The sequence below is a fragment of the Pseudochaenichthys georgianus genome, unplaced genomic scaffold (genome assembly GCF_902827115.2).
Source record: "Pseudochaenichthys georgianus unplaced genomic scaffold, fPseGeo1.2 scaffold_1100_arrow_ctg1, whole genome shotgun sequence".
Lineage (NCBI taxonomy): Eukaryota > Metazoa > Chordata > Actinopteri > Perciformes > Channichthyidae > Pseudochaenichthys > Pseudochaenichthys georgianus.
In genome coordinates, this window is record NW_027262055.1 from 17,135 (window position 1) to 41,210 (window position 24,076).

Consider the following 24,076-nt stretch of genomic DNA (forward strand, 5'->3'; position numbering starts at 1 on the left):
CCCAGAACAAATGACCTCATCTTCTAAAAGGGTTACATTAATAATCTCTCTTCTCAAAGTAATGATACACCTGGGAGTTGGATGTAGAAAAGTCAGATTCAATATAGATGTTTTTTATTTTTAAGAAAATTCAGATTGAACATGGAAAAAAACTGTAAATTATTGCGTCCGTCCAAAAATTATTTTGTACGTATAGTGAAAACGACCCTTGGATGATGGTAAGGTAGACTGAAAGCTTTATGAATCCAAAGTACAACATATAATAAGTAACCTGTTTCAAGATTGATGCAAAACACGTGATATTTGACCTTTTTACAGAGATTTAGCAAAAAAAAAACACTTCTGGGGTCATTTGGGTGGATTTTCCATATCTCTGGCCCCCATTGGTCGATTTTGATGATTGACACCTCTTTCTAACCGTCAGAGCCAATAGAATCGAAGGGCGGTTCCAAACACACACACACGTTACCAAATAAGGAGTGAGAGTGACGCGAAGCCAAAACCGGAAGCTGCATACACTCTGGTGGCTACCATTAGCAGCTACATTTTATTCTCCGATTTGTGCATAAAATGTAATTATGGATTATCAATAATTTGTTCAAAGTGACGGACACGTTGGATTAAGCTATGGATTAACCTTCAGCCGCGTGGTTCTCGTTGTAATGCCATTGAACACGACCTTTGATCAGAGTAACAGCTACAGTGAGCGTATCTCCGTGTTCTGCTACGTCGTGTGTCGTCTGTATTTTCTTCCCCTGTCGCGAGTTCTGATCGCTCAGTGACGATCCCTATATCTCTATAATCTGTGGACTCTCAGGATGTTAGCTAAGCTTGCTTGTGCAGAAACGATAAGTATATCGATCGGTATAGCTAGAGGTCTGTGCCAACGGCCTTAAGATTTTTTCGCTCGTGGCTAATTCAGAAGCTCAGCGCTAGCTTTGTGGGTTTTTTTGCATAAAAAGAAAAAAATCAGTTCGCTGATTTCTTCCCGTCACATGGATATGAAACATTTATAGTTTATTAAATATTAAGAAGCCCTCAGACGCCGTTTGCTGCAGATGATGCGTGTTAAATCTTTAGTTTGTGTTACTCCACTTCTCTCACGATTACCAAAAGAAGCAGTAACTTAAAGTTTAGAAAATGTATTTAAAATGTTGTATCTCGCATCTCGACTGAATCGAGATGCGAGATACAACATTTTAAATACATGTTCGAGTAGCGCTGATAAAGAACATGTGTTGATATGACATGTTACAGCCATGTGTTCAGGATGTGATGATGAGTTTAAATTACAACAAAACCATTACAAAATGTTTGTGCTGGTCGCCAAAAAAAAAAGTATTTTAATGTTCAGCATTTGTTTTGAGAAAGACTATGATTACTGTGCAGCAACACGTTGGGCGACACAGGTCCATTTCATTAAAAACACGTTTCTCTGGAGGACGATATCAACGAGACGGCGCTCAGAGTTCATCACACGGCGTCTTCACATTTACTTCTTATGGAATTTGCTCTTCTTCTTGTTCTTCCGGCCGGCTCCCTTCGCCGCTCGCTCCGTCACGATGTGCTGGTACTTCTTCTTGTTGCTCCTGGGAAGAGAAGAGCATCGTACGTTTAATATAAAGTATATCTGCAGTAATGAAATACACGAGGGTTGCGGTCGAATTGTCCGTTTAGATTAGGAACCTTCCTAACGGAGTGAAATGACCCAAGTGGCAGCCATGATAAGTGCCGTTTGAGTTCTCTCGATCAGTGGTTCCCAACCTGTGGGCCGCGGCCCCCTAGTGGTCCGCGAAGGCATTGCAAGTGGGCCGCCAAATAATTGTGGCAATAATTGTTTCCAGTTTTTTTTTTTTTTTTTGTAATCTATTCTTCAAACACCTTAAATTAAGATTACTCCTTGACTGACTTTTAAAAATATGTATTTCAGCCAGAAGAATAGTTGTTAACCGTTTGCGGTCTTCATCTAAAAGCCCAAATAAAATATTAAAGGGTTTAAATGTAAATTCAATATTTGCCGCCAAATAATTTACAGAATATTATGGTTTTTGTGCAAACATTTATTATTAAGATTTTTTTTTAAAAACCTCTTTCTTGATCCTCCTTAGCAACGGTCATTACAGTCCTTAGCAACGGTCTGTTCTACTGGATTTACAAAGTGTCACATGTTCTGAATTGACCAATCAGAACTTTATTTAGCCTCCGTATTGTTTGTGGTTGAATGTGGGCCGCGACACATTTTTTGATTCTTAAGTGAGCCCCGAGTTGAAAAAGGTCGGGAACCGCTGCTCTAAATCAGGGGTTCCCGACCTTTATCGGGCCAAGGACCGGCAGATACATTAAAAAATAAATCGCGGACCGGTTGTCAATTTTAACTGATTTTAATATTTACTCACCAGCAGGTAGCAACAGAGGCTAATTGTATTTAACAGCCTGAACAAATACTAGAACAATAAGCATCCAAAACATATTAACAACGTTTAAAAAAGAACCGGTGTCGTTTTTTTGTTTTTCGGAAAAACAAAAAACCAACGTAATTCAGTTTTTAAACCAAAAAGGGAAAACAGATAAATCAACGTTTTGTTTACGATTTACGGATAATCCAGTGAATGCTGGGAAAACGAGGAGAAGGCGCATTATGAAGGTGTGTGTGTGTTTTCAGAAGATATATTATGATAATGACGTTCGTTCCGGTGCACGTCAGCATTTAGCACTACATCGAGATTAAGATTAAACTAATTTATTTTGGGATCACCCGCATATAGGCGACCTATGGAGTTAGCCAGATGTGTGTAAATTACTGTTCATGGTCATTTGAAAACAAATGCCGGTGTCGGACAGAGCCGAGCGCAGAGCGCAACACACACACAGACGCGCCTTGGTGACTGGACATCTCCTTCATAAAACTAATAAAAGGGGGAGTAATCGGGCAGTTCGATGTGTGTGGAGATGTGTGTAGAGGTGTGTGTGGAGGTGTGTGCAGAGGTGTGTGTGGAGGTGTGTGCAGATGTGTGTGTAGAGGTGTGTGCAGAGGTGTGTGTGGTTAACACGTAGCAGCCTGCAGTCACTCGCTGTTCTGATGAAGGTAAACACAGCGAAGGCGGTGCGTAAAAAGGCAGCGCTCTCGGCGCGCTGGTGCTGCACTTCTCAGAGCGGAGTACACGTCCCGCTGCCTCCTGGTGCTGCCTGCAGCCATGAAGAGAACGAGGCTTTCCTTCAAACAGCTGCGGGCAGCAGATACCGTGAGCGTCCCGGACACAAACTCATAGATCAAGGCAGACTGTTTACTCTCCTGTTTTGCCAATCCGGTGCTTAAACAAAGGCAAGGCACGTTTATTTATATAGCACTTTTCGACACAAGGCAATTCAAGGTGCTTTACAAACAAATGAAAGACATTAAAATCAGTCATTAAAATGAAAAGCTATAAAATAAACATATAGCTCTACACCCCTGGCCGACATGTCCTTAAAATGAAGTCCGAGTTTGAAATATATCTCAAATAATGCACTGCCATTTCCCCACATCAACACAACAGTCTGCAATCAAACGGTTGTCTCCTGTGCGCTCCTCTTCCTGCTTGGAGCACCGGTAACTTTCTCGTGCGCACGAGAGGCTGAGACCCCGAGCCGCCGAATCCCTCGGAACATCATAAAAGCCATTTTCAACGGTTTCCTGGTGAACGATTAACTCGCTACTGGAGGAAATAATATGACTGGTAGAGGTTGGGAACCCCTGCTCTAGATGATAGGAAAGGAGCTTTGAAACTTCCTTTAGCTTAGGAACCTTCCTTTACGACAAGCATATATTTCACTTCACTTTTTTATTTCAATTCCAACCTTGGTCATAAGGAATAAATGTTTCTCTGTTGTCCACGTTTATAAAGCACAAAGCAGCAGCATCAGAGCAAGTCTCTAGATCAGTTTACAGTAGTCCGCCGTTCTTATTATACATCCATGTTGTAGTCCGCTGTATAGAAAACTGTAGTTTCCCCACAGCAGCAGACGCACATTCATGACATCATAAATAACTCGATACTGAAAGTGCAAGCCCCCAGGAGGTGCGCCGGACTCGGGGGAAATATTCGTTGTGGCCAAACGGCGGTACTACACGTATCAGTCGCTGGGCCCGGAAAGACTTTTTCCCATTGACTAACATCGGGAAAGAGACGTCTGTAAATCGTTGGATAATTGTTTTTAACTAAATAAACTACCCAGTATGAACGTGTGTATAGCCCTTATTAAAAACATTCGGTCCTCAAGTTGTAAAATGTGCTAATAACGTTATTCTGAGAGTTATTTTGCTCTGCATTATGAACGCGCATCTAACCCACGGTACATGAGTTTTACCTTTACCCATGGACGCTCAATAAGAACGGATTATAGGGTTATATGATTACTTTCGTGACGTTTCGCTCTCAAAAGTTGGGCCATTTTGTCTTCATGCGCCAATGAGCAGCTCTCATAGGAATGAACGAGGCCCCGCCTCCCACGCCGTATCCAGTTCTTATTATACATCCATGGGAAAGTGCAGTCGGATTCTCAAAGCACCGCAGTCTCTTCTCCTAAGTCCTTTTGAATTCTCCTATCCACTATTCCAGGGGTGGCCAACCCGCGGCTCTTGAGCTGCATGCGGCTCTTTGCCTAGTTTCATGCGGCTCTTCAGTTCATATCGAATTGTGTGAGTTTGAGGGAGAGACACTGACTCCTGACTAGTGTTGCACGGTGTACCGATACTTGAAAGGTACCGCGATACCCTGCCGTTAAAAACGTTACGATTCCTCCGTTTCATTAGTATCGGTACTTTAAGAATGACGGGGGAAAGGACTCCGGTGAGAAAGCGCCGTTTTAATAAGAGCTGTGTGTGTTCAGCGCTCTGCTTCCACTCCCTGCACTGCAGCCGTGCCTGCAGTCCCACCCCCTCAAGCACGCTCTAAGTGCCTCCCCTCTCTCGTGCACGCTCTAAGTGCCTCCCCTCTCTCGTGCACGCTCCAAGTGCCTCCCCTCTCTCGTGCACGCGCTAGCTGCCAGAGCATGTGAGAAAACGAGAAGCATGGCTGCAAGAGGGAGTGCAACTGCCGCTGCGCCTCGGCTTGTTGACAACAAAGACGCCAGAAGCGAAATGTGGAAGTATTTGAGCGATATCTCTGACAGTGAGGGCAAGCCTCCGGACACACGAGGCCTGTCTGTTTTTATTTAATACGAATTCTTGTCATTTATTTTATTTATTGTTCTCATTGTTTAAAAGTGTGTGTTATGGTTCTGGTTCTGGTGTGAAATAAAGCACAATAATTACATTTAAGACTGTTTCCCTTTTTCTTTTTTAAAGTATCGAAAAGAATCGGAATCGCAATTCTTGACTTGGCATCGAAACCAAAATGTTGGTATCGTGACAACACTAGCTACTCCTGACAGTTAAACCTGATATTTAGTAGGTCTGTTAAGTACTGAATGCTGATCATTCTGACGTAATTTGGCCGGTCAAAGTTGTTTGGGCTCGGATAAAATCGCTCCGTTACTTTCGTCCCGTGTTACTTTCGTCCCGGCTCTCCCTACGTGTGTGTGTCAGTATGAGAGGATGACAGCGCGTCTAATTGTGATGTGGCCCAAGAGCCAATCACAATAATACCTGCGATGCAGTGAACCAATCACCTTTGAGCGGGGGGGAACCTATCGTTGATTATCGCCAACGGAGCCCCGCCCCCCCCTGAAATTCAAGGTGTCTAAAAAATATATATAATTTTTTTTTTTTTAAATGTATGTAGCACCACATTGCAAATAATCTAATAATATCTACTGTCACTTTTCACATTGAACATGTGCTCTTTTATTAAATAAACTGAACGCTTTCATTTTAAGTTGTGAGTTTAGTGTTTGACCCTAAGAAACACTGATGCATTCATCAATAACAATAATCCACAGCTCCTCTCTGCTCCAGAGGATTTACAAAATATATCCCAATGCCACAAAAATGCATCCGTGACGTGGTTGAAATCTTGTCTCCAGAAAACAAAAAACTGAAACAAGCGGTATCAGTGACGGTGTGTAACAGAGAAAAACATGTGGCTCTTAACCTCTGGCCACCCCTGCACTATCCCTTAACCCCGTGACGTTTCACACAGAGGTCGAGGAACAGTGGATAGGAAAAGACGATGGGAGATTTATGGACAATTCGACCGTAACCCAAGTCCAGGGTTCGTACGGGTGCTTGAAATCCTTGAAAGTGCTTGAATTTGACTTTGGAAAAGGTGTAAGAACCCTGCAGGTCACACGAGGCACAATATTGCGATGCTTAAGTTTGTGTTACTCACTGTCTGAACTCGGCGTCGTTGAGCAGCTCCTCCACCATGGTCCGCTTCCTCTGTTTCATGGGGACTCGGGAATGATAGAAGTCGATGGGACTGTCCACCACCGTGCCCATCTGAAACGCACGTTACAAACCATTACACTCAAAACATTTATAAATATATCTCCTGCGAGTGGTCACCTATGTATGTGGGACATGTTTGCGTCGCAGCAGCCTAAAAACACAAGGCATTGCACATTAGAGAAATTAAAAGACTTTAAATAAACAATACAACATGTAAACATCTCAAATAGAAATAAATTCAAAATGTTGAATTACACATTTACAGCATATAAAGCAGGATATTATATATACGTGAGTGGGGAGCGGAATATTAAATATTACGGGTTATTGCAGTCGGCATGTTTTTCACTTGTTTTCTACTGTAAAATATAAAGTTTCATTTCACATCTTGTTCTATTTTTTGTAAATATTGTTCTTATTCCCACAACCTACTTGTACATTATATCATGTATTTCTTTGTCATATCATATTTTGCATTGATGGAGGCGCCTGAGACTTATGGCGCATTTCCACTGCAGCGCGGTTTAAGCGTGCCGTGCCAAACCCGGCTTGTTTCTGGTTGCGTTTCCACTCGGCGTAGTTCCGGCTAACGGGTACTTTTTCACAGTTTTCCTGGCTCTCCAAAATCCAGGTTCTTTCCGGGCCAACAGCCGGGCTGAGTCGGGCTGAGTATGCTGAACTAGAGAGAGAATCGCTGGCAACTACAACAAGATGAACATATCTGACCGTGATTTAATTGTAATACACGTTTCAAAACAACACACTGATACCGGTTAGTAAGAACCATGAATTAATGCTTTGAGTCTGCAGACAGACGGCAGAGAAACACCTTTAAAATGCGTGTTTTCTGAATGGAGATTGGCTAAGCTAACGTTATATATGCTCCGACCGTCCACGCTCACAACAACGGCCTACAGACATGAATAAAGCAGCGACTGTATTCTCCATGACACAGGCAGTCTGTGGTTTGGACTTGTTTAGCTTCTGTCTAGTTTCTGAGCAGATCTGAGGAGCTGTGAGCTCTGAGTGCTAACAGCTAACGGCTCATGTTGGTTTTGTGTTTCGCATTAAAGATGACGTCACGGCTCCGCCTACACTGCGTTACTATAGTTACCGCCCCAGCTACTAAACTGTAATGGAAGCGCAGCATGAAAGGTCTCCTATCATGCAGAATGCACTTTTGTATGTCTTCTCTACATCAACGTGTCCCCGGTGTTTCGGGGAACTCACGCAGCGTCAGGAAATAAAACCCTCTCTTTTCCTCCGTACCCACATCTCTGAAAACGGGGGAACATCGAAGCGGATCCAGATTTGCTGCCGATCTGACGTAATATCGGAAATGTGGGCGGGCTTCATGCTGAAACCTAATGTATGCCTAAAAATAGTATAATAGGAGACCTTTAAGATGTCCATTGCCCAAACTAAGCTTTAACAAGTGTGCATGTGACAAAAAACCTGTGTTGCAGATTACTAGAAGCTTGATACGGCAACATGCGGTCCCTTCTCCAGACGACCAACCCGTGTGTCTGTTTCTAAGAGTGTTTGTTTTCTTCCACCGACCTGGAAATATTTGGGGAATCCGTCTCTGTCGTTCTTCTTGTAGAACCTCTTGGAGTCCATGGAGCCTCTCATCTTCAGCACCTGCAGGTCGGCCTTCAGCTCCTGAGTCAGCTCCGGGGCTTTCATGTCGAACCAGCCGGCTCCGGTCGACTTCTCCCTCTCCGTCTGACAACCGAGAGTTACATTATTAGAAAGCACGTTTGAAGCCGAACGTGATTCAAAGCGGAGTCTGAACAGTGTGCATGTTGTGGTTCTGGACAGGATGCGTCATCATACGTGGATTTCAAAGTAAAACAACAGTTTGAAATAAAGCATAGCGTGGTCAGACTTACTCGGTTTTTCAACTTTGTGGCTTTTTTGGATTCGCTGCACGGAGCAACGGCATCGTTCTTCTCAAAGTCTGGTCCCATCACGCTCTTCTTCATCAGCTGTGGATAGGGACGGTATCGTTAGGATTTTATCTGTACCGGGACTGCTTATCGGTGTCGGTATTTTTCGATACTTTTCAATAATTTGGAGCTCAAAATTATAGACATGAATACAAGATGTGAAGATTAAACAGTCATTTAGTTGCAGAAATAACTGTATAACTTATACATTAACTTCTCAGAAGCAGACACAAATAAATAAAATAACTTAAAGGCGCCCGGCTCGCCCCGTCATGCTTTTTGGGGTTTCCCTCGGACAGAGGCTGAAAAGAGGCATTTGACATTTGTAAATCAGTTGCATCTTCATCCAGACATTTCAAACTGACAACCTCGAGATCCTTAAAACATTGTCCCACAGCGACATCATGCGAAACTGTGATATGAAGAAATTGGTAAAAAGGCTAAGATGGCAAAAAGATAAAGGCGTATATTATTCTGGATTGTACTTTTAAATCATCACAAAATAAATGATGTGCTGAAACACGTCAAAATGTGTCTGACGGTTTAAACAGAACAAAGTATTTCAGCTTAAAATATGTCAATTCCTGGTAAACGACCAACAATTGCTGAACCATACATTGAACTTTAACAACATCTAAATGCAGTTTTCCAATTCACAAAGACATCTGTAAGTTTAACTGGTTTATAAAGCATTCAATGAAAGGCCACATTATTATAGGTGTAGGCGCTCACATTAATACACTGTCAGTGATAATAAACTAAAAAAAGACGAGGCGATGTGCCTGCTAGGGATGGGAATTTGAAAGCAAATGTATATTCGAATATTCGACCCCCCAAAAAACGGTTAACCGGTTAAAAAAAAAAATCTGAATTTTCTTTTTTCCCCAATAGTTTTTGGAAATAAATAAATACATGTTCAAATAAGTGTAGAAACCAAGTCGAATTTGTATTGAACTGGTGATCACAGTTTGACAGCTATAGGCCTACAGCTTTCATGTGTGGAGGCGATTCACAATCAGGCCAGCTGTAGAGAAGACCCTCTCAGCTGGAACGGAGGTTGCGGGTATAGCAAGGTATAGCATGTGTATATAGGCAGCAGCTAACCTGCCTGCGAGCCTTCGCTCAGGTCATATTTGCACACGGCGCGGCTGAAGCCCGCTAGCACTATTAGCACTAGCACTATTAGCACTAGCGCTATTAGCACTAGCACTAGCAGCCACATCGTTAGGCTGTCAGATACGCTGCACCGTTTTAGATCCAATGAGTGTTTTTAAATGCTTCATTGAGTTGCTTGTGTTACCCCCTTTACAAGCAACTCATCGAGTACAGAGATTGCACCTTGCACTATCGCCACTACATGTTTTAAAGTGCACCCAGACCTTCGATCGCTTCGCTCTGTCCGCCATGCCTGTCTCACAACAATAATAAGAGCGCTGTTGAGAGATGACCAGTGGCATTTACAGTGGCCAATCAGAGGGGTCTCAAACCGGATACATCACACGGGACGAGGGTTCCCAACCAACCAGAATGGTTTAAAGTTAAACTAAGGAAGTAGACGTAACAGATATACCGAGAGCAGCACCGTTTGTCCAGCGGCTTAGCGGTGTACCGATACCGTCCAATCAGGTATTGACTTAGTACCGGTTCTCGATACCCATCCCTACCTGTGGATCACACACACTGCAAACTACACACACTCTTCTTCATCACCAGAGGTGGGAAGTAGTAGAGTACAAATACTTTGTTACTGTACTTAAGTACATGTTTCTGGTATCAGTACTTTACTCCACTACATGCAGGCAGAGAGCGTGTGCGGTCTGCTTGCGCACAGAGCCGGAGTTTGTGAGAGAGCCGGCTTGAGAGTCAATTTCTCTTCAAAATATTATTGCCAGCCTCCCTTGTCCCTGGCTGGCTTGCTAGCTCGTCGGTAACGTAGCTGATGTCTTCTAATGTGCCTGCATCTGGCGCTGAGTTATCCATTGTTGCAGATAAATATAAATGATAAAAGCCAAGCTAACCTAGCAAGAGTAAGCGGACAGGCCGCTCTCACTCAAAAACCCACACGACTCCACCCAGCGAAAAACCAGCACAGCCTTTCATTCAGCCTTTCATAGCAAAATAAAAAAAATTATATTAAACTAATCTTTCAACATAGTTTAAAACAAAAATAAATATTAGGACAAAGCCCAACAAATAACAACAATAAACATAATAATAAAACAATTAAAATGTTGTATTCAGCCCCGATTAAAACTGCGGGCCCAATGGAAACGTTGTCATGTTGCCGTTGGTCACCATGGAAACATTCATTAGCTAACAATGACATTATTGTTCTATTGATATAAAGGGAGGTCAGGTACTCTTTAAAGCAGCTGCTAGCTATGGGTACTTTTTACTGAAGTACACTTCAAAGCCTCTTTACTTTGACTTGAGTAAAGAAGTTTAGTCAGTACTTCTACTTTCACCAGAGTACTTTCAAACACGAGTATCTGTACTTCTACCTGAGTAAAGGATGTGTGTACTTCTACTTGAGAAAAGGATGTGTGTACTTCTTACTCGAGTAAAGGATGTGTGTACTTCTACTCGAGTAAAGGATGTGTGTACTTCTACTTGAGAAAAGGATGTGTGTACTTCTTACTCGAGTAAAGGATGTGTGTACTTCTTACTTGAGTAAAGGATGCGTGTACTTCAACTCGAGTAAAGGATGTGTGTACTTCAACTCGAGTAAAGGATGTGTGTACTTCTACTCGAGTAAAGGATGCGTGTACTTCAACTCGAGTAAAGGATGCGTGTACTTCTACTCGAGTAAAGGATGCGTGTACTTCTACTCGAGTAAAGGATGTGTGTACTTCTACCCGAGTAAAGCATGTGTGTACTTCTACTTGAGTAAAGGATGTGTGTACTTCTACTCGAGTAAAGGATGCGTGTACTTCAACTCGAGTAAAGGATGCGTGTACTTCAACTCGAGTAAAGGATGCGTGTACTTCTACTCGAGTAAAGGATGCGTGTACTTCTACTCGAGTAAAGGATGTGTGTACTTCTACTCGAGTAAAGGATGTGTGTACTTCTACCCGAGTAAAGCATGTGTGTACTTCTACTCGAGTAAAGGATGTGTGTACTTCTACTCGAGTAAAGGATGTGTGTACTTCTACTCGAGTAAAGGATGCGTGTACTTCAACTCGAGTAAAGGATGTGTGTACTTCTACTCGAGTAAAGGATGTGTGTACTTCTACTCGAGTAAAGGATGTGTGTACTTCTACTTGAGTAAAGGATGTGTGTACTTCTACTCGAGTAAAGGATGCGTGTACTTCAACTCGAGTAAAGGATGTGTGTACTTCTACTCGAGTAAAGGATGTGTGTACTTCTACTCGAGTAAAGGATGTGTGTACTTCTACTCGACTAAAGGATGTGTGTACTTCTACCTGAGTAAAGGATGTGTGTACTTCTACCTGAGTAAAGGATGTGTGTACTTCTACTCGAGTAAAGGATGTGTGTACTTCTACTTGAGTAAAGGATGTGTGTACTTCTACTCGACTAAAGGATGTGTGTACTTCTACCTGAGTAAAGGATGTGTGTACTTCAACTCGAGTAAAGGATGTGTGTACTTCAACTCGAGTAAAGGATGTGTGTACTTCTACTCGAGTAAAGGATGTGTGTACTTCTACTCGACTAAAGGATGTGTGTACTTCTACTCGACTAAAGGATGTGTGTACTTCTACTCGACTAAAGGATGTGTGTACTTTTGCCTTCTCTGCCTGTGGACAGCACACACTGAAACTCTGCACACTGTCTACACACTCACAGATAAAAGACACAAAGAACTGATGAAGAACTCTGGAGTGACTCGTCCTCGTGAAGTCTTTATTCTCTCTGCATCCTTCAAAGGAGGAGAAGCTTATTTACCTCATCTTGGATCTTCTTTTCCTTCAGAGTCTGCAGCGAACTGGAGACGTGTTTTGATTTGCCGCCATCAAAATGGATGTATAACCCCCCGAGCTCCTTCATCCGGATGCCAGGGTCGATGCGGCTGGACGACTCTTTCCTGGAACACATCGACGCAGAGAAAAACTCAGGCACAAATATAACGATCTTTTATAACAATAGCTTCCTAAATCTGCCCCGCTCTCAAAGGTTTCTCTGTATATTTGAAAAGAAGAAGAAAAAATAAAACAAGGAAAGATCGATACCAAAGAGTGCCAAGATGAGGAGTTTAATTGTGTATAATGGAGACTAGGGATGGGTATCGTTACGGGTTTAACGGTACTACTACTTTTATCGATACCGCTTATCGGTCCGGTCTTTTATCGGTTCTTTTGGAGAAAAAAAACTAAACAAATTGTGAACTAAACTAAAATTGCTTTTTATTTAAATTAAATAAATAATATTTCACATCAAAAGAAACGATAACGTTTTAACAAATCATATTAAATAATCTGATGACAGAATAGCTGAAACTTTAACTAAATAAATAACTCAGTTTCCTCTCATCATCAGCGCGTTCTCTCCGCCATCTCCGTGTGTGTGTGTGTGTGTGTGTGTGTGTTGCTGCATGTAGCAGCTGTGTGTGTAAACCGCCCCGCCCCCTCGCACACAGACGGGAGAGAGAGAGATCTCGACTTGATTGTAAAGATCGAAAATACTAAATAATAATCATAGACGCATTTGGCAGTCTTTCTGCGTATTAGAATCGGAGTTGGCGAAACTAAAACTGCAATATAATGTTTGTGTAGCAATAACACATGATATATATTTTGTACACGTCTCCAGCACCGATAAAAAGACCCATGACGTCGGAGCTTAACGGCGCCACGGTCTTTAATAATTCAGCCCCGGGGCTCGGCACCCCTCCCTAATGGAGACTGTTGTTGTTTATCAATTTCAGTTTAAATACCTCTCGCTTGTTGACAATCAGCTGGTTTATAAGCAGTCAGTGTTGTTGTCGTCTTTGCGTACATTCAAGTTGTTTATTTGAGTTTTATCTCACGGTCTACCTGTATCTTTGTCATCTGGTGGGAACGGTCTATTTGTCTGTGTGAGGTCGATGCAAGAAACTAAAGGAGACATTAAAAGTGACAAAACAAAGATATCCGTGAACTCTGAAGAGGACAGGAAGGAGCAACCAGGACGTTGGACAAAAGTATTAAAAGTCGCCAATACTACAGTGTGAGAAAAAGTTTTTAGAGAGTACTTGTCCATGGACAAGTGAGTTTGGCAATGTACTTGTCCGAATACATTTTTCACTTGTCCAGAATGGACAAAAATTGGGGCCACTGGAATCTTCTTCTTCGTCATCGTTTTTTACATTTTCATAAAGGAAATGGGTCAATATTAACAACATAGGAGCTAAAACGCTTAATAACCTTCATTACGTGTTAGAGGAAGAAAGTTTGACAAAGATGAGACTGTTAAACGGGCAGCAGATCTGCTGTGTGGAGAGAGAGAGAGAGGCAGAGAGACGCAGAGCAGCGATCAGCTGATACGGAGCATAGAGAGAGCTGCAGTCCGCGGGGCTCGGCCTCGCCTCCTGTCCTCACTACTCTTAATAATCCCGGTACCGGACAATTGTTATTTGTTCCTACTAGTTTTGCTTCCCAACCCGGCCACTGTGCTACACTTCCCAATCCCGCCCAGTCTAACTGTACAGAAAGAGGCGAGCTGCATTTCCTTAGGAATCAACAAGCAGAACCGAAACTAACATTTCTAAACGAACAATGGCGGACACGTACAATTTGCGAATGAGTTCTGCCTTTTGTAAACTGAATGTATCAATAATTTGTCAATAAACCAGGGCGAAAAACATCACTTGTCCGCCGGACAAGTCAATTGAAAGATCTACTTGTCCGATATTGTAAATAACACGTCCCGGACGGTGGGACGTGTACTTTTTCCGCACACTGCCAGGACGTTGGACAAAAGTATTAAAAGATGCACAAACACCGTTAGTTTTGGTCTTTTTGTCTACGACTGTAGGATCCATCATTCTGGACGACTAGCTTTTTTTAAGACTTTGATTTACTCAAAAAAAAAAACGGAAACTTCAAGTGTTTTTTGTCCAGATCTGCGTCTGCACTAACAGTAAAAATAGGCAGAGACGGTAAACTGGAATTATTATACTGTCAGACAATTAGATATGATTTTGAGCAAAACACTTCATAGACATGTTTATATATTTGTATCAGACCTATGCTATTGCCTACAAGTAGCACGATAGGTGACCTTTAACTTGTTCTGTTTCTGGAAGCTTGCATTCAACATAAAAAGTTTTTTTTTGTTGTGTTCCTTAACCTTTAATCTACGAGTATGCTTTGTGTTCCTAAGTGAATAAACATATCTCAGAGCGCCACCTCTCATACTTACAGGTGAGGGTTTCTACTGGAGAAGAGGATCTCTGTATCCATGTCATCTTCATCATCGTCTCCCTCCTCATCCACAAACTCCTCGTCCTCCTCGACGTCTCCCTCCTTCTTCTCCTCCTCCTTCGTCTTCTCCTCCTCCTCAGTGAGCTTCTCCTTGTAGTAAAGTTCATCCACTTCCTGTCCGGGCCGAGTGTCGATCATAAAGAGCCCGCCCACAGCTTCAGGTGCGACGGAGGGTCCTGCTTTCTTCTCCTCTTCCTCTTTAGAAACGTCCCTCTCATCCTCCTCCTCCTCCTCCTCATCCTCGCTGCTCTCCAACAGACTGATTACTTTAGTCTTCTTCACGAGGATATCTTTAACTTCCTGCTCAGCGTAAGACTCCACGATGACGCTCGGCTGCAAAGAGCTCACCTCCATCTTTTCCACTTCCTTCTCCTTCTCCTCCTCCTCCTCCTCGTCTGCACACGGCTCCTCCTGCTGGTGAACAACAGTCACTGCGGCCTCTTCAGGTTGTCTTTCTGATATCAGAGGAGACGTAGCGGCGGCGTCATCGTCTGAAATGACCACGACTGCCTTGTCCTCGCTCAATGGGACGTCAGTAATGCTCACACCTGCTTTTTCTCCCCCGACTGTTATATCTTCCTCAACGGCTTCACTTAATGTAATGAAAGCAGTGTCTTCGCCTTCTGCTCTCTTCTCCTCCTCCACTGGGCTCTTCTCCTCCTCCACCGGGCTCTTCTCCTCCTCCACCAGGCTCTTCTCCTCCTCCACCGGGCTCTTCTCCTCCTCCACCGGGCTCTTCTCCTCCTCCACCAGGCTCTTCTCCTCCTCCTCCACCAGGCTCTTCTCCTCCTCCACCAGGCTCTTCTCCTCCTCCACCAGGCTCTTCTCCTCCTCCTCCACCAGGCTCTTCTCCACCTCCAGAACGGTACAGTCCGCAGCGATCACGGTGTTTTCCAGACTCGAATGATTTAAAGAAACGTCGCCCTGCTCCATCTTCTCCAGGATGACGCTGCAGTCCTTGGCGGGGCTCCTGGCGCTTCGGCTGCCGGGCGTCCCTTTGCTCGGGGAGTGAATCTCCATCGGCTCGGAGTCCGAGGCGTTGGATCGGGTCTTCAATCGCCTGCGAGTCGTCATACTGGAAGTCGGTCCGGACTCGAAGCCGTCGGAGTCGCATGACGGCGGCTCGCTGGCGTCCATAGCTCCTCTGGGGATCAGGCTCCGTCGAGATCGCGGTGACCTGGATCCTTCCGAGGCTTCTTCCAGGTGGATGGGGATCGGACCTGCGACAGAAAAGAGTTTTACTTGTTTACTTACTTGAATAATATCACAATGTTTATCTCGATTTACTGGCTTTCACGTCTTTGCTCAGCTTGGTCTGTTTGCCAGCTCACAAAGGACCCCAACGTTAGAAATGTGTGGTAGGGTCTCCAGCACATAGAAGCTGCCGGATGCTAACCTGCAGACAATAGCTGAAACATGTCTTCACCTGGTTACCGCTGACAGTTATGGAGTGTTTCTGGAGGTTATCGAGGATGCTGAATCCATTTCTGACTTCTACTTCTAGACTTAAGGTTTTAGGGAACTCAAAACTACCATTTTTTAATCCTAAAATCTCAGAAATGGATTCATATCGATACAACGTCTTTCGCTCTGAAGACATTTTGCTGTCTGACTCGACTTCCTTGCAAGAAATAAAGTACGACAAAGACAGCTGAATGCTTTGATTTCCCCCCCCCCCCCACAGACCTGTCTGCCTCCTGGTCCTTGTGCTCCTGCGGGTGGATCTCGCCGAGGCGCTCGACAAACAGCTGTCTGCGTCCGATATCTCCGAGTCCTCCGGCGGTTTTGTTGCGGAGGATCTGGTGCGAGCCGGCTTCCTCTGACTCCTGGTGACTCTCGTGGACTCGGACACCACGGAGCTGCTCGACTCATTCCCTCCTTCTTCCGCCTCGATGGGCGCCGTGTGAGAGCTCGGAGGCGCGGCTTTCATCCTGGTGCTGCGGCGAGACCCTGAAACTGCAGAGCAGCACGACTCCACCTCGGAGACCTCCCCCTGGCTGAGGGTTTGCTTCTTCCTCCCCCGGGAACGGGTCATCGGTATTTCCATGGAGACCGCAGAGCAGCACGACTCCGCGTCCGAAGCGTCGGCCTCGTGCACGGATCCTGCGGGCGTGCACGGCTGCTCGGGGCTGTGCAGTCTGGAGGCTCTGGAGCATCTCTTCAGGGAGGGAGTGGGGGAGGAGGGTAGGGGGGAGGAAGTCAGGGGGGAGGAGGGTAGGGGGGAGGAAGTTAGACTGGTTTCCTGCTGAGCTCCATGCTGGGTCGGGCTCTCGGCGGCTGGTTTAACGGTGACTCTGCTCCTGGTTCTTCGAGTGGAAGGAGTTTCCTGTGAGAAAGACATGAGAAACTGTTATTAATAAAGACCAGAGATGGCAAAGTACACACATCCTTTACTCAAGTAGAAGTACAGATACTCGTGTTTAAAAGTAGAAGTACTGACTAAACTTCTTTACTGAAGTGAAAGTAAAGAGGCTTTGAAATGTACTTCAGTAAAAAGTACCCATAGCTAGCAGCTGTTGTGAGAACATGTGAGAAGTAGAAAGTACAGGTATTTGAGTTCAACATGTAAGAAGTAGAAAGTACAGGTATTTGAGTTCAACATGTGAGAAGTAGAAAGTACAGGTATTTGAGTTCAACATGAGAGAAGTAGAAAGTACAGGTATTTGAGTTCAACATGAGAGAAGTAGAAAGTACAGGTATTTGAGTTCAACATGTAAGAAGTAGAAAGTACAGGTATTTGAGTTCAACATGTAAGAAGTAGAAAGTACAGGTATTTGAGTTCAACATGTGAGAAGTAGAAAGTACAGGTATTTGAGTTCAACATGAGAGAAGTAGAAAGTACAGGTATTTGAGTTCAACATGAGAGAAGTAGAAAGTACAGGTATTTGTGTTCAACATGTGAGAAGTAGAAAGTACAGGTATTTGTGTTCTACATGTAAGAAGTAGAAAGTACAGGTATTTGAGTTCAACATGTAAGAAGTAGAAAGTACAGGTATTTGAGTTCAACATGTAAGAAGTAGAAAGTACAGGTATTTGAGTTCAACATGAGAGAAGTAGAAAGTACAGGTATTTGAGTTCAACATGTAAGAAGTAGAAAGTACAGGTATTTGAGTTCAACATGAGAGAAGTAGAAAGTACAGGTATTTGAGTTCAACATGTAAGAAGTAGAAAGTACAGGTATTTGGGTTCAACATGAGAGAAGTAGAAAGTACAGGTATTTGAGTTCAACATGTAAGAAGTAGAAAGTACAGGTATTTGAGTTCAACATGAGAGAAGTAGAAAGTACAGGTATTTGAGTTCAACATGTAAGAAGTAGAAAGTACAGGTATTTGAGTTCAACATGAGAGAAGTAGAAAGTACAGGTATTTGAGTTCAACATGTAAGAAGTAGAAAGTACAGGTATTTGGGTTCAACATGAGAGAAGTAGAAAGTACAGGTATTTGAGTTCAACATGAGAGAAGTAGAAAGTACAGGTATTTTGTGTTCAACATGTGAGAAGTAGAAAGTACAGGTATTTGTGTTCAACATGTAAGAAGTAGAAAGTACAGGTATTTGTGTTCAACATGTAAGAAGTAGAAAGTACAGGTATTTGTGTTCAACATGAAAGAAGTAGAAAGTACAGGTATTTGTGTTCAACATGTAAGAAGTAGAAAGTACAGGTATTTGTGTTCAACATGTAAGAAGTAGAAAGTACAGGTATTTGTGTTCAACATGTAAGAAGTAGAAAGTACAGGTATTTGTGTTCAACATGAAAGAAGTAGAAAGTACAGGTATTTGTGTTCAACATGTAAGAAGTAGAAAGTACAGGTATTTGTGTTCAACATGTAAGAAGTAGAAAGTACAGGTATTTGAGTTCAACATGAGAGAAGTAGAAAGTACAGGTATTTGTGTTCAACATGTAAGAAGTAGAAAGTACAGGTATTTGTGTTCAACATGTAAGAAGTAGAAAGTACAGGTATTTGTGTTCAACATGTAAGAAGTAGAAAGTACAGGTATTTGTGTTCAACATGTAAGAAGTAGAAAGTACAGGTATTTGAGTTCAACATGAGAGAAGTAGAAAGTACAGGTATTTGTGTTCAACATGTAAGAAGTAGAAAGTACAGGTATTTGTGTTCAACATGAGAGAAGTAGAAAGTACAGGTATTTGAGTTCAACATGTAAGAAGTAGAAAGTACAGGTATTTGAGTTCAACATGAGAGAAGTAGAAAGTACAGGTATTTGTGTTCAACATGTAAGAAGTAGAAAGTACAGGTATTTGTGTTCAACATGTAAGAAGTAGAAAGTACAGGTATTTGTGTTCAACATGTAAGAAGTAGAAAGTACAGGTATTTGTGTTCAACATGTAAGAAGTAGAAAGTACAGGTATTTGAGTTCAACATGAGAGAAGTAGAAAGTACAGGTATTTGTGTTCAACATGTAAGAAGTAGAAAGTACAGGTATTGTGTTCAACATGAGAGAAGTAGAAAGTACAGGTATTTGAGTTCAACATGTAAGAAGTAGAAAGTACAGGTATTTGTGTTCAACATGAGAGAAGTAGAAAGTACAGGTATTTGAGTTCAACATGTAAGAAGTAGAAAGTACAGGTATTTGTGTTCAACATGAGAGAAGTAGAAAGTACAGGTATTTGAGTTCAACATGTAAGAAGTAGAAAGTACAGGTATTTGAGTTCAACATGTAAGAAGTAGAAAGTACAGGTATTTGTGTTCAACATGTAAGAAGTAGAAAGTACAGGTATTTGAGTTCAACATGTAAGAAGTAGAAAGTACAGGTATTTGTGTTCAACATGTAAGAAGTAGAAAGTACAGGTATTTGAGTTCAACATGTAAGAAGTAGAAAGTACAGGTATTTGAGTTCAACATGTAAGAAGTAGAAAGTACAGGTATTTGAGTTCAACATGTAAGAAGTAGAAAGTACAGGTATTTGAGTTCAACATGTGAGAAGTAGAAAGTACAGGTATTTGAGTTCAACATGTAAGAAGTCAAAGTAAAAAGTCGTCAGAAAAATAAGTAGTGGAGTAAAGTACTGATACCAGAAAAATGTACTCAAGTACATTAACAACGTATTTGTACTTCCCACCTCTGATAAAAACGTCTCGACAGTTAGGGACACTAAATGTTTCCTCATCACTAATCCCTCTTTCCTCTTATTGAGGACACTAACATTTAGCTCCTCTCAGCTGTTGGAGAATAACTCCTTTAAATCTCTACTTACATTTTGAATGCTTTAATTTCATCCTGATTTCATCCTGATCACATGTATCAATAATAGGCTTTTTTCTTTTTGACTTGTACTCAAGAAATGTTAAAACACATCTCTGGTTTCACGGTGTTACACATTGCCGTGTGTCCCCTAGGTGTACTGCCTTGGCAGGGTGCTGCTCGGGTACCCCCTCTCCCTGGAGCAGAGAGGAGCTGAGGATTATTGTTATCGTACAGTAACAACGTATTTGTACATTAAAAAGTAATACAGTACAGTGTTACACCGTACTGTATTCCCTTCTTATCATGTCGCCTACACTTCTTCCTTTCATCGACACATTTCAATCCCCTGACTACAGCATATAACGTACCTGCTGCCACCCTGTGCTGCTGCTCTCTGCCTCAGCCTCTCCCGCTGGAGGCAGCTCCGCCTCGTCTGACCTCTGATGTGAAAGCAGTGTTATGATCATATTGAGCTATTGGAGTCTAACTTTAAACGAGCAGCTCGTCATACTTTGCCGACGATACATTTTAAGAGGCAATTTGTTGAGTCACTGCCGCTAAATGCCGGTAGCATCAAGCTAGCAAATCCTGCAGCGCCCCGCCAAGACAATGGTCGGGGAAACACTGCATCACCTTGACATTTTAATATCCACTATTCGTTATGAGTAGGGATGTAACGATATATCGAATATCGCGGTAAATAAATGTCTCAATACCGCCGTGAGACTGACAGAATCTACCGGGATTAAAAAAAAAAAAAAGTTAGATAATGATGTTAAAATATATTCATTATTATTTCCTTACATGAATCTTTTCATCCGTTTCATTATAAATGTGGACGTGCTCATATTCCTGAAAGATAACCTTGGTGACGCTGAGCGAGTGAGTGAGAGTTGAGTTACTTAAACTAAAGTGGAACTCGATTTATTCTATTGCCGGGTCTGATTATTATATTGTTGACACTTTAAAATACTACTATCTACTAAAATGCTGCACAAATCAGATTTATTATTTAATCAAGAAAAAAAAATCAAGTAAAAAATATCGCGATATTATCGTACCGTGAGTTTTTGGTATCGTTAGTTATGAGAACAAACGGTAAAATCTATTAAATGTGTGGAGGGAAACCCTAGAGAGGCGAAGTCCCTCCCTTTCCTCCATGGGACCTTATTTCAGAAAAAGTATGCATTGAAGTCGATGGAGAGAGAAACGTTATCTTTCGATCCCGTTTGAATTGTGCCACGAATTACACACATGATGTTTGTCAATTTAAAAGATAATTTTGCAAGTCAACAAATGTAAATGTGAAGTAACACTTTGTGTGAAACCGCTCAATGAACTACATCTCCCATCATGCACCACACACCCAGACGGCCGTCACGTTGAACATTTCACTTCTTTCTCTCAGAACGAGGCGGAAAGTATTGAGAGGTGGAAATCACTCTGAGTCTGGGCACGTTGAGAGCTGTGCACACACAAGGGGAGTGAGTCGGTTCCTGAGAGCCAGCATGCGGGACCGGGACTCTGGGAGTTGTAGTCTTTCTAGTTGCGTATTTTTCATAGTCTTTTATTTCAACAGTTTTACGACAAACTGAGACTTTTTTGACATGGAAATTATCTTTTAAATTGACAAACATCATGTGTGTAACTCGTGGCACAATTCAAACGGGATGGAGAGATAATCTTTCTCTCTCCATCGACTTCAACACATACTGTTTCAGAAATAAGGTCCCATGGGGCGGAAGTAGACGGGCGGGACTTCTCCTCTCTGTAGAACAATTCAAACATATAGGATAAATATATCCTGCTTTTAGCTTTTAGTTGTTAAATGTCTTTGTGAATTTAAAAAAACTCAAACACATTTGTACAAGTTAGCCTTTTAGGAAGCTACCTCTCTCACATATCCTCCTCCTAATGCACCTGTAATCTAAATGTATGCTTGATATGTCTATTCTATGGTTTGTTTTACTTTGTGATGTGTATTTTCTGTGAGTATTTTAAGAGATGTTTACTGAGAACAACTTTGGACTGCAATTATTGTATGAAAGGTGTTATATAAATAAAGATTATTATTATTTATTACAAAGCAGTGCAGCTCTAAACAGAGGTAGAAGAAGAAATGGCTTCAGTCAACACTAACTCCATGTTTTTGTTTCAACAGCACTTGTTGACAATAAGACACCTACACATTAACGCATAAGTCAATAAGTGCTTCAGAAGTAATCTAGTAGTTGTTTGGTGAACTGTGTAATAAATACCTGGCTGCTAAATCCTAAGAACTGTTACAGGATTTGTATTTTGAAAAGTATTTTTGTACTTTTATTTGTTTATTATACTTTTTATTATATCATAACTTAGTACTTTGTTTTAACATATGTAACATTAAGCTGTCTGTGGCTCTTTCCTGCTGTAACGGTGCGAATGTCCCCTCTGTGGGACTAATAACGGGATTCTCATTTATCTTTGATTTATTTTCTGCACAATTCGGAAAATCTTTTTTTTAAATTTAATTATAAACAAAAGACCAAACGTGTCATAAAACGCCGTGTGAACAGGACCGTGACATGTATAAAATATGTTGTGTTTTCACCACATTTCTCAAAACATTAACAAACTCGGAAGTAAAGAAGGTCCACGTGAACTCCGAGCGGCTGGGGCACGAGCTAACTGGCACGTGCAGGGGCTCCTCCGCCTCCGTTATGACACCTTTAAACACTCTCTGAACATTCACAGGTTAAATATCATCTCTGTTTGTCACGAACCTGGACTTCAGAGGACTGCTCCGGGTTGCTTTTATTCGGTGAGCACACGCGTACTCCTCTCCTGGTGGCCACCATCTTGCATGCTGTTGGCTTCTCTATCACTTCCGGTTTGAAGACCGAAGTAATCAATGAAGGGGAATAAGATACAGGCGGAGCAAACGATCGCAGAGTGGATGTGAATGGAAATTATTTGTTGGGATATCAAAACACTGGATTACGAGTATTTTTGCATCGGCCGATACTGAATAGTTTCTGGCCAAACCTATTTGTTTTTATTATTTAAAATATGAACGAGTGTTATCTTGGTTGAGTTCCTTTCTGTACATGTACTTACTTATAAGCAGGGGGAAAATGCTCTGACGTCCTCGCATATTTTTAACAATGTATGCAGTATGCCATATCATATGTTTACACAACAAATATATACATGTTAAAACTTTTCTTTCTATATGTTTAAGGTTCTTAATAATTCTAAAAATCAATAAAACATTCTTTCTAGCTGTAGGGAACATAAATAAGAAGACGCGACGATGACATGCACTTTTCAAATTTTTCGCGGGTTTCCCCTTTCTTTATTTTCTTCAAATCTACTCGGCTGATCGGCGGCCAGTCTCTTCCGTCAGTCACACAGACAGCCGGCAGAGTGACTGAAAATAGGTGATACGCTGACAGGTTTCTTAACATGAATTCGTCTGATATTCTGGTTTTACGTACGACTACCACGTATATATATAAATAACGGTTTTTTTGTTTGACTAACTTTTGATCAAATCAAGCGTTTCTTAAACTAAGAGAAAGCCACCAGCCAATGGTCGATATTGTTGACTTTATTTTAAAATAGCAGATCTCTGCGACCAGCTATAGTTTGTCGGCTTTGTCAGTGAACGTGTGTCTCGGATCCGATCGTGAGCTTTACACCGCAGCACCTCCCGCGGGACTCTGCTGCGGTTCCTCCGTGCAGAGCGCCCGTTTCCTAAACCATGCTATGCAGGGGCGGTTCTAGGGGGGGGCAAACAGGGGCCAGTGACCCCGTAACACTGACCAGGTACCCCCTCCAAAAAAAGGTTACAAACAATATTACGATTTATTGGAATTAAATCAAATCAGAGACCCGGATGTACAGTGGAGATTAAACTGTTCATTACCTTATAAAAGCAAATTCTGTTTATGTTTTTTTAATTAAATTGTCACTTAAATTTACCGAAACAAATACTAATTATTGTATTTTATGTTTATTTTACAAAATTACTTTATACTGTCAATTTAACCCGCTTTTATTGTACCCCTGTCATGAAATAACTGGCCCCAGCCTGATGCTATGTATGTGTGTGCATAAAGCTGAGATATGCATATATTTATTTCCTTTCTCTTTGAAAGT

The 24,076-nt window shown here is 42.1% G+C and overlaps 1 protein-coding gene across 2 annotated transcripts; it reads right to left on the minus strand.

Moving 5' to 3' along the window:
* Positions 1-130: 130 nt before the first annotated feature.
* dnttip2 (deoxynucleotidyltransferase, terminal, interacting protein 2) lies at positions 131-22,812 on the minus strand. Of its 2 annotated transcripts, XM_071202064.1 has the most exons (9): positions 22,699-22,812; positions 20,305-20,376; positions 16,422-17,061; positions 14,674-15,955; positions 12,220-12,358; positions 8,260-8,355; positions 7,928-8,092; positions 6,309-6,418; positions 131-1,589 (listed from the first exon to the last, which is right to left on the minus strand). In XM_071202064.1, exons 1-9 carry the CDS (start codon positions 22,771-22,773, stop codon positions 1,493-1,495), a joined length of 2,676 nt encoding a protein of 891 aa, XP_071058165.1. In that variant the 5' UTR covers positions 22,774-22,812; the 3' UTR covers positions 131-1,492. The 2 variants fall into 2 exon arrangements, with proteins under 2 accessions (XP_071058165.1, XP_071058166.1); XM_071202065.1 differs by lacking the exon at positions 20,305-20,376 and having other exon boundaries at positions 134-1,589.
* Between the last annotated feature and the right edge of the window lie 1,264 nt (positions 22,813-24,076).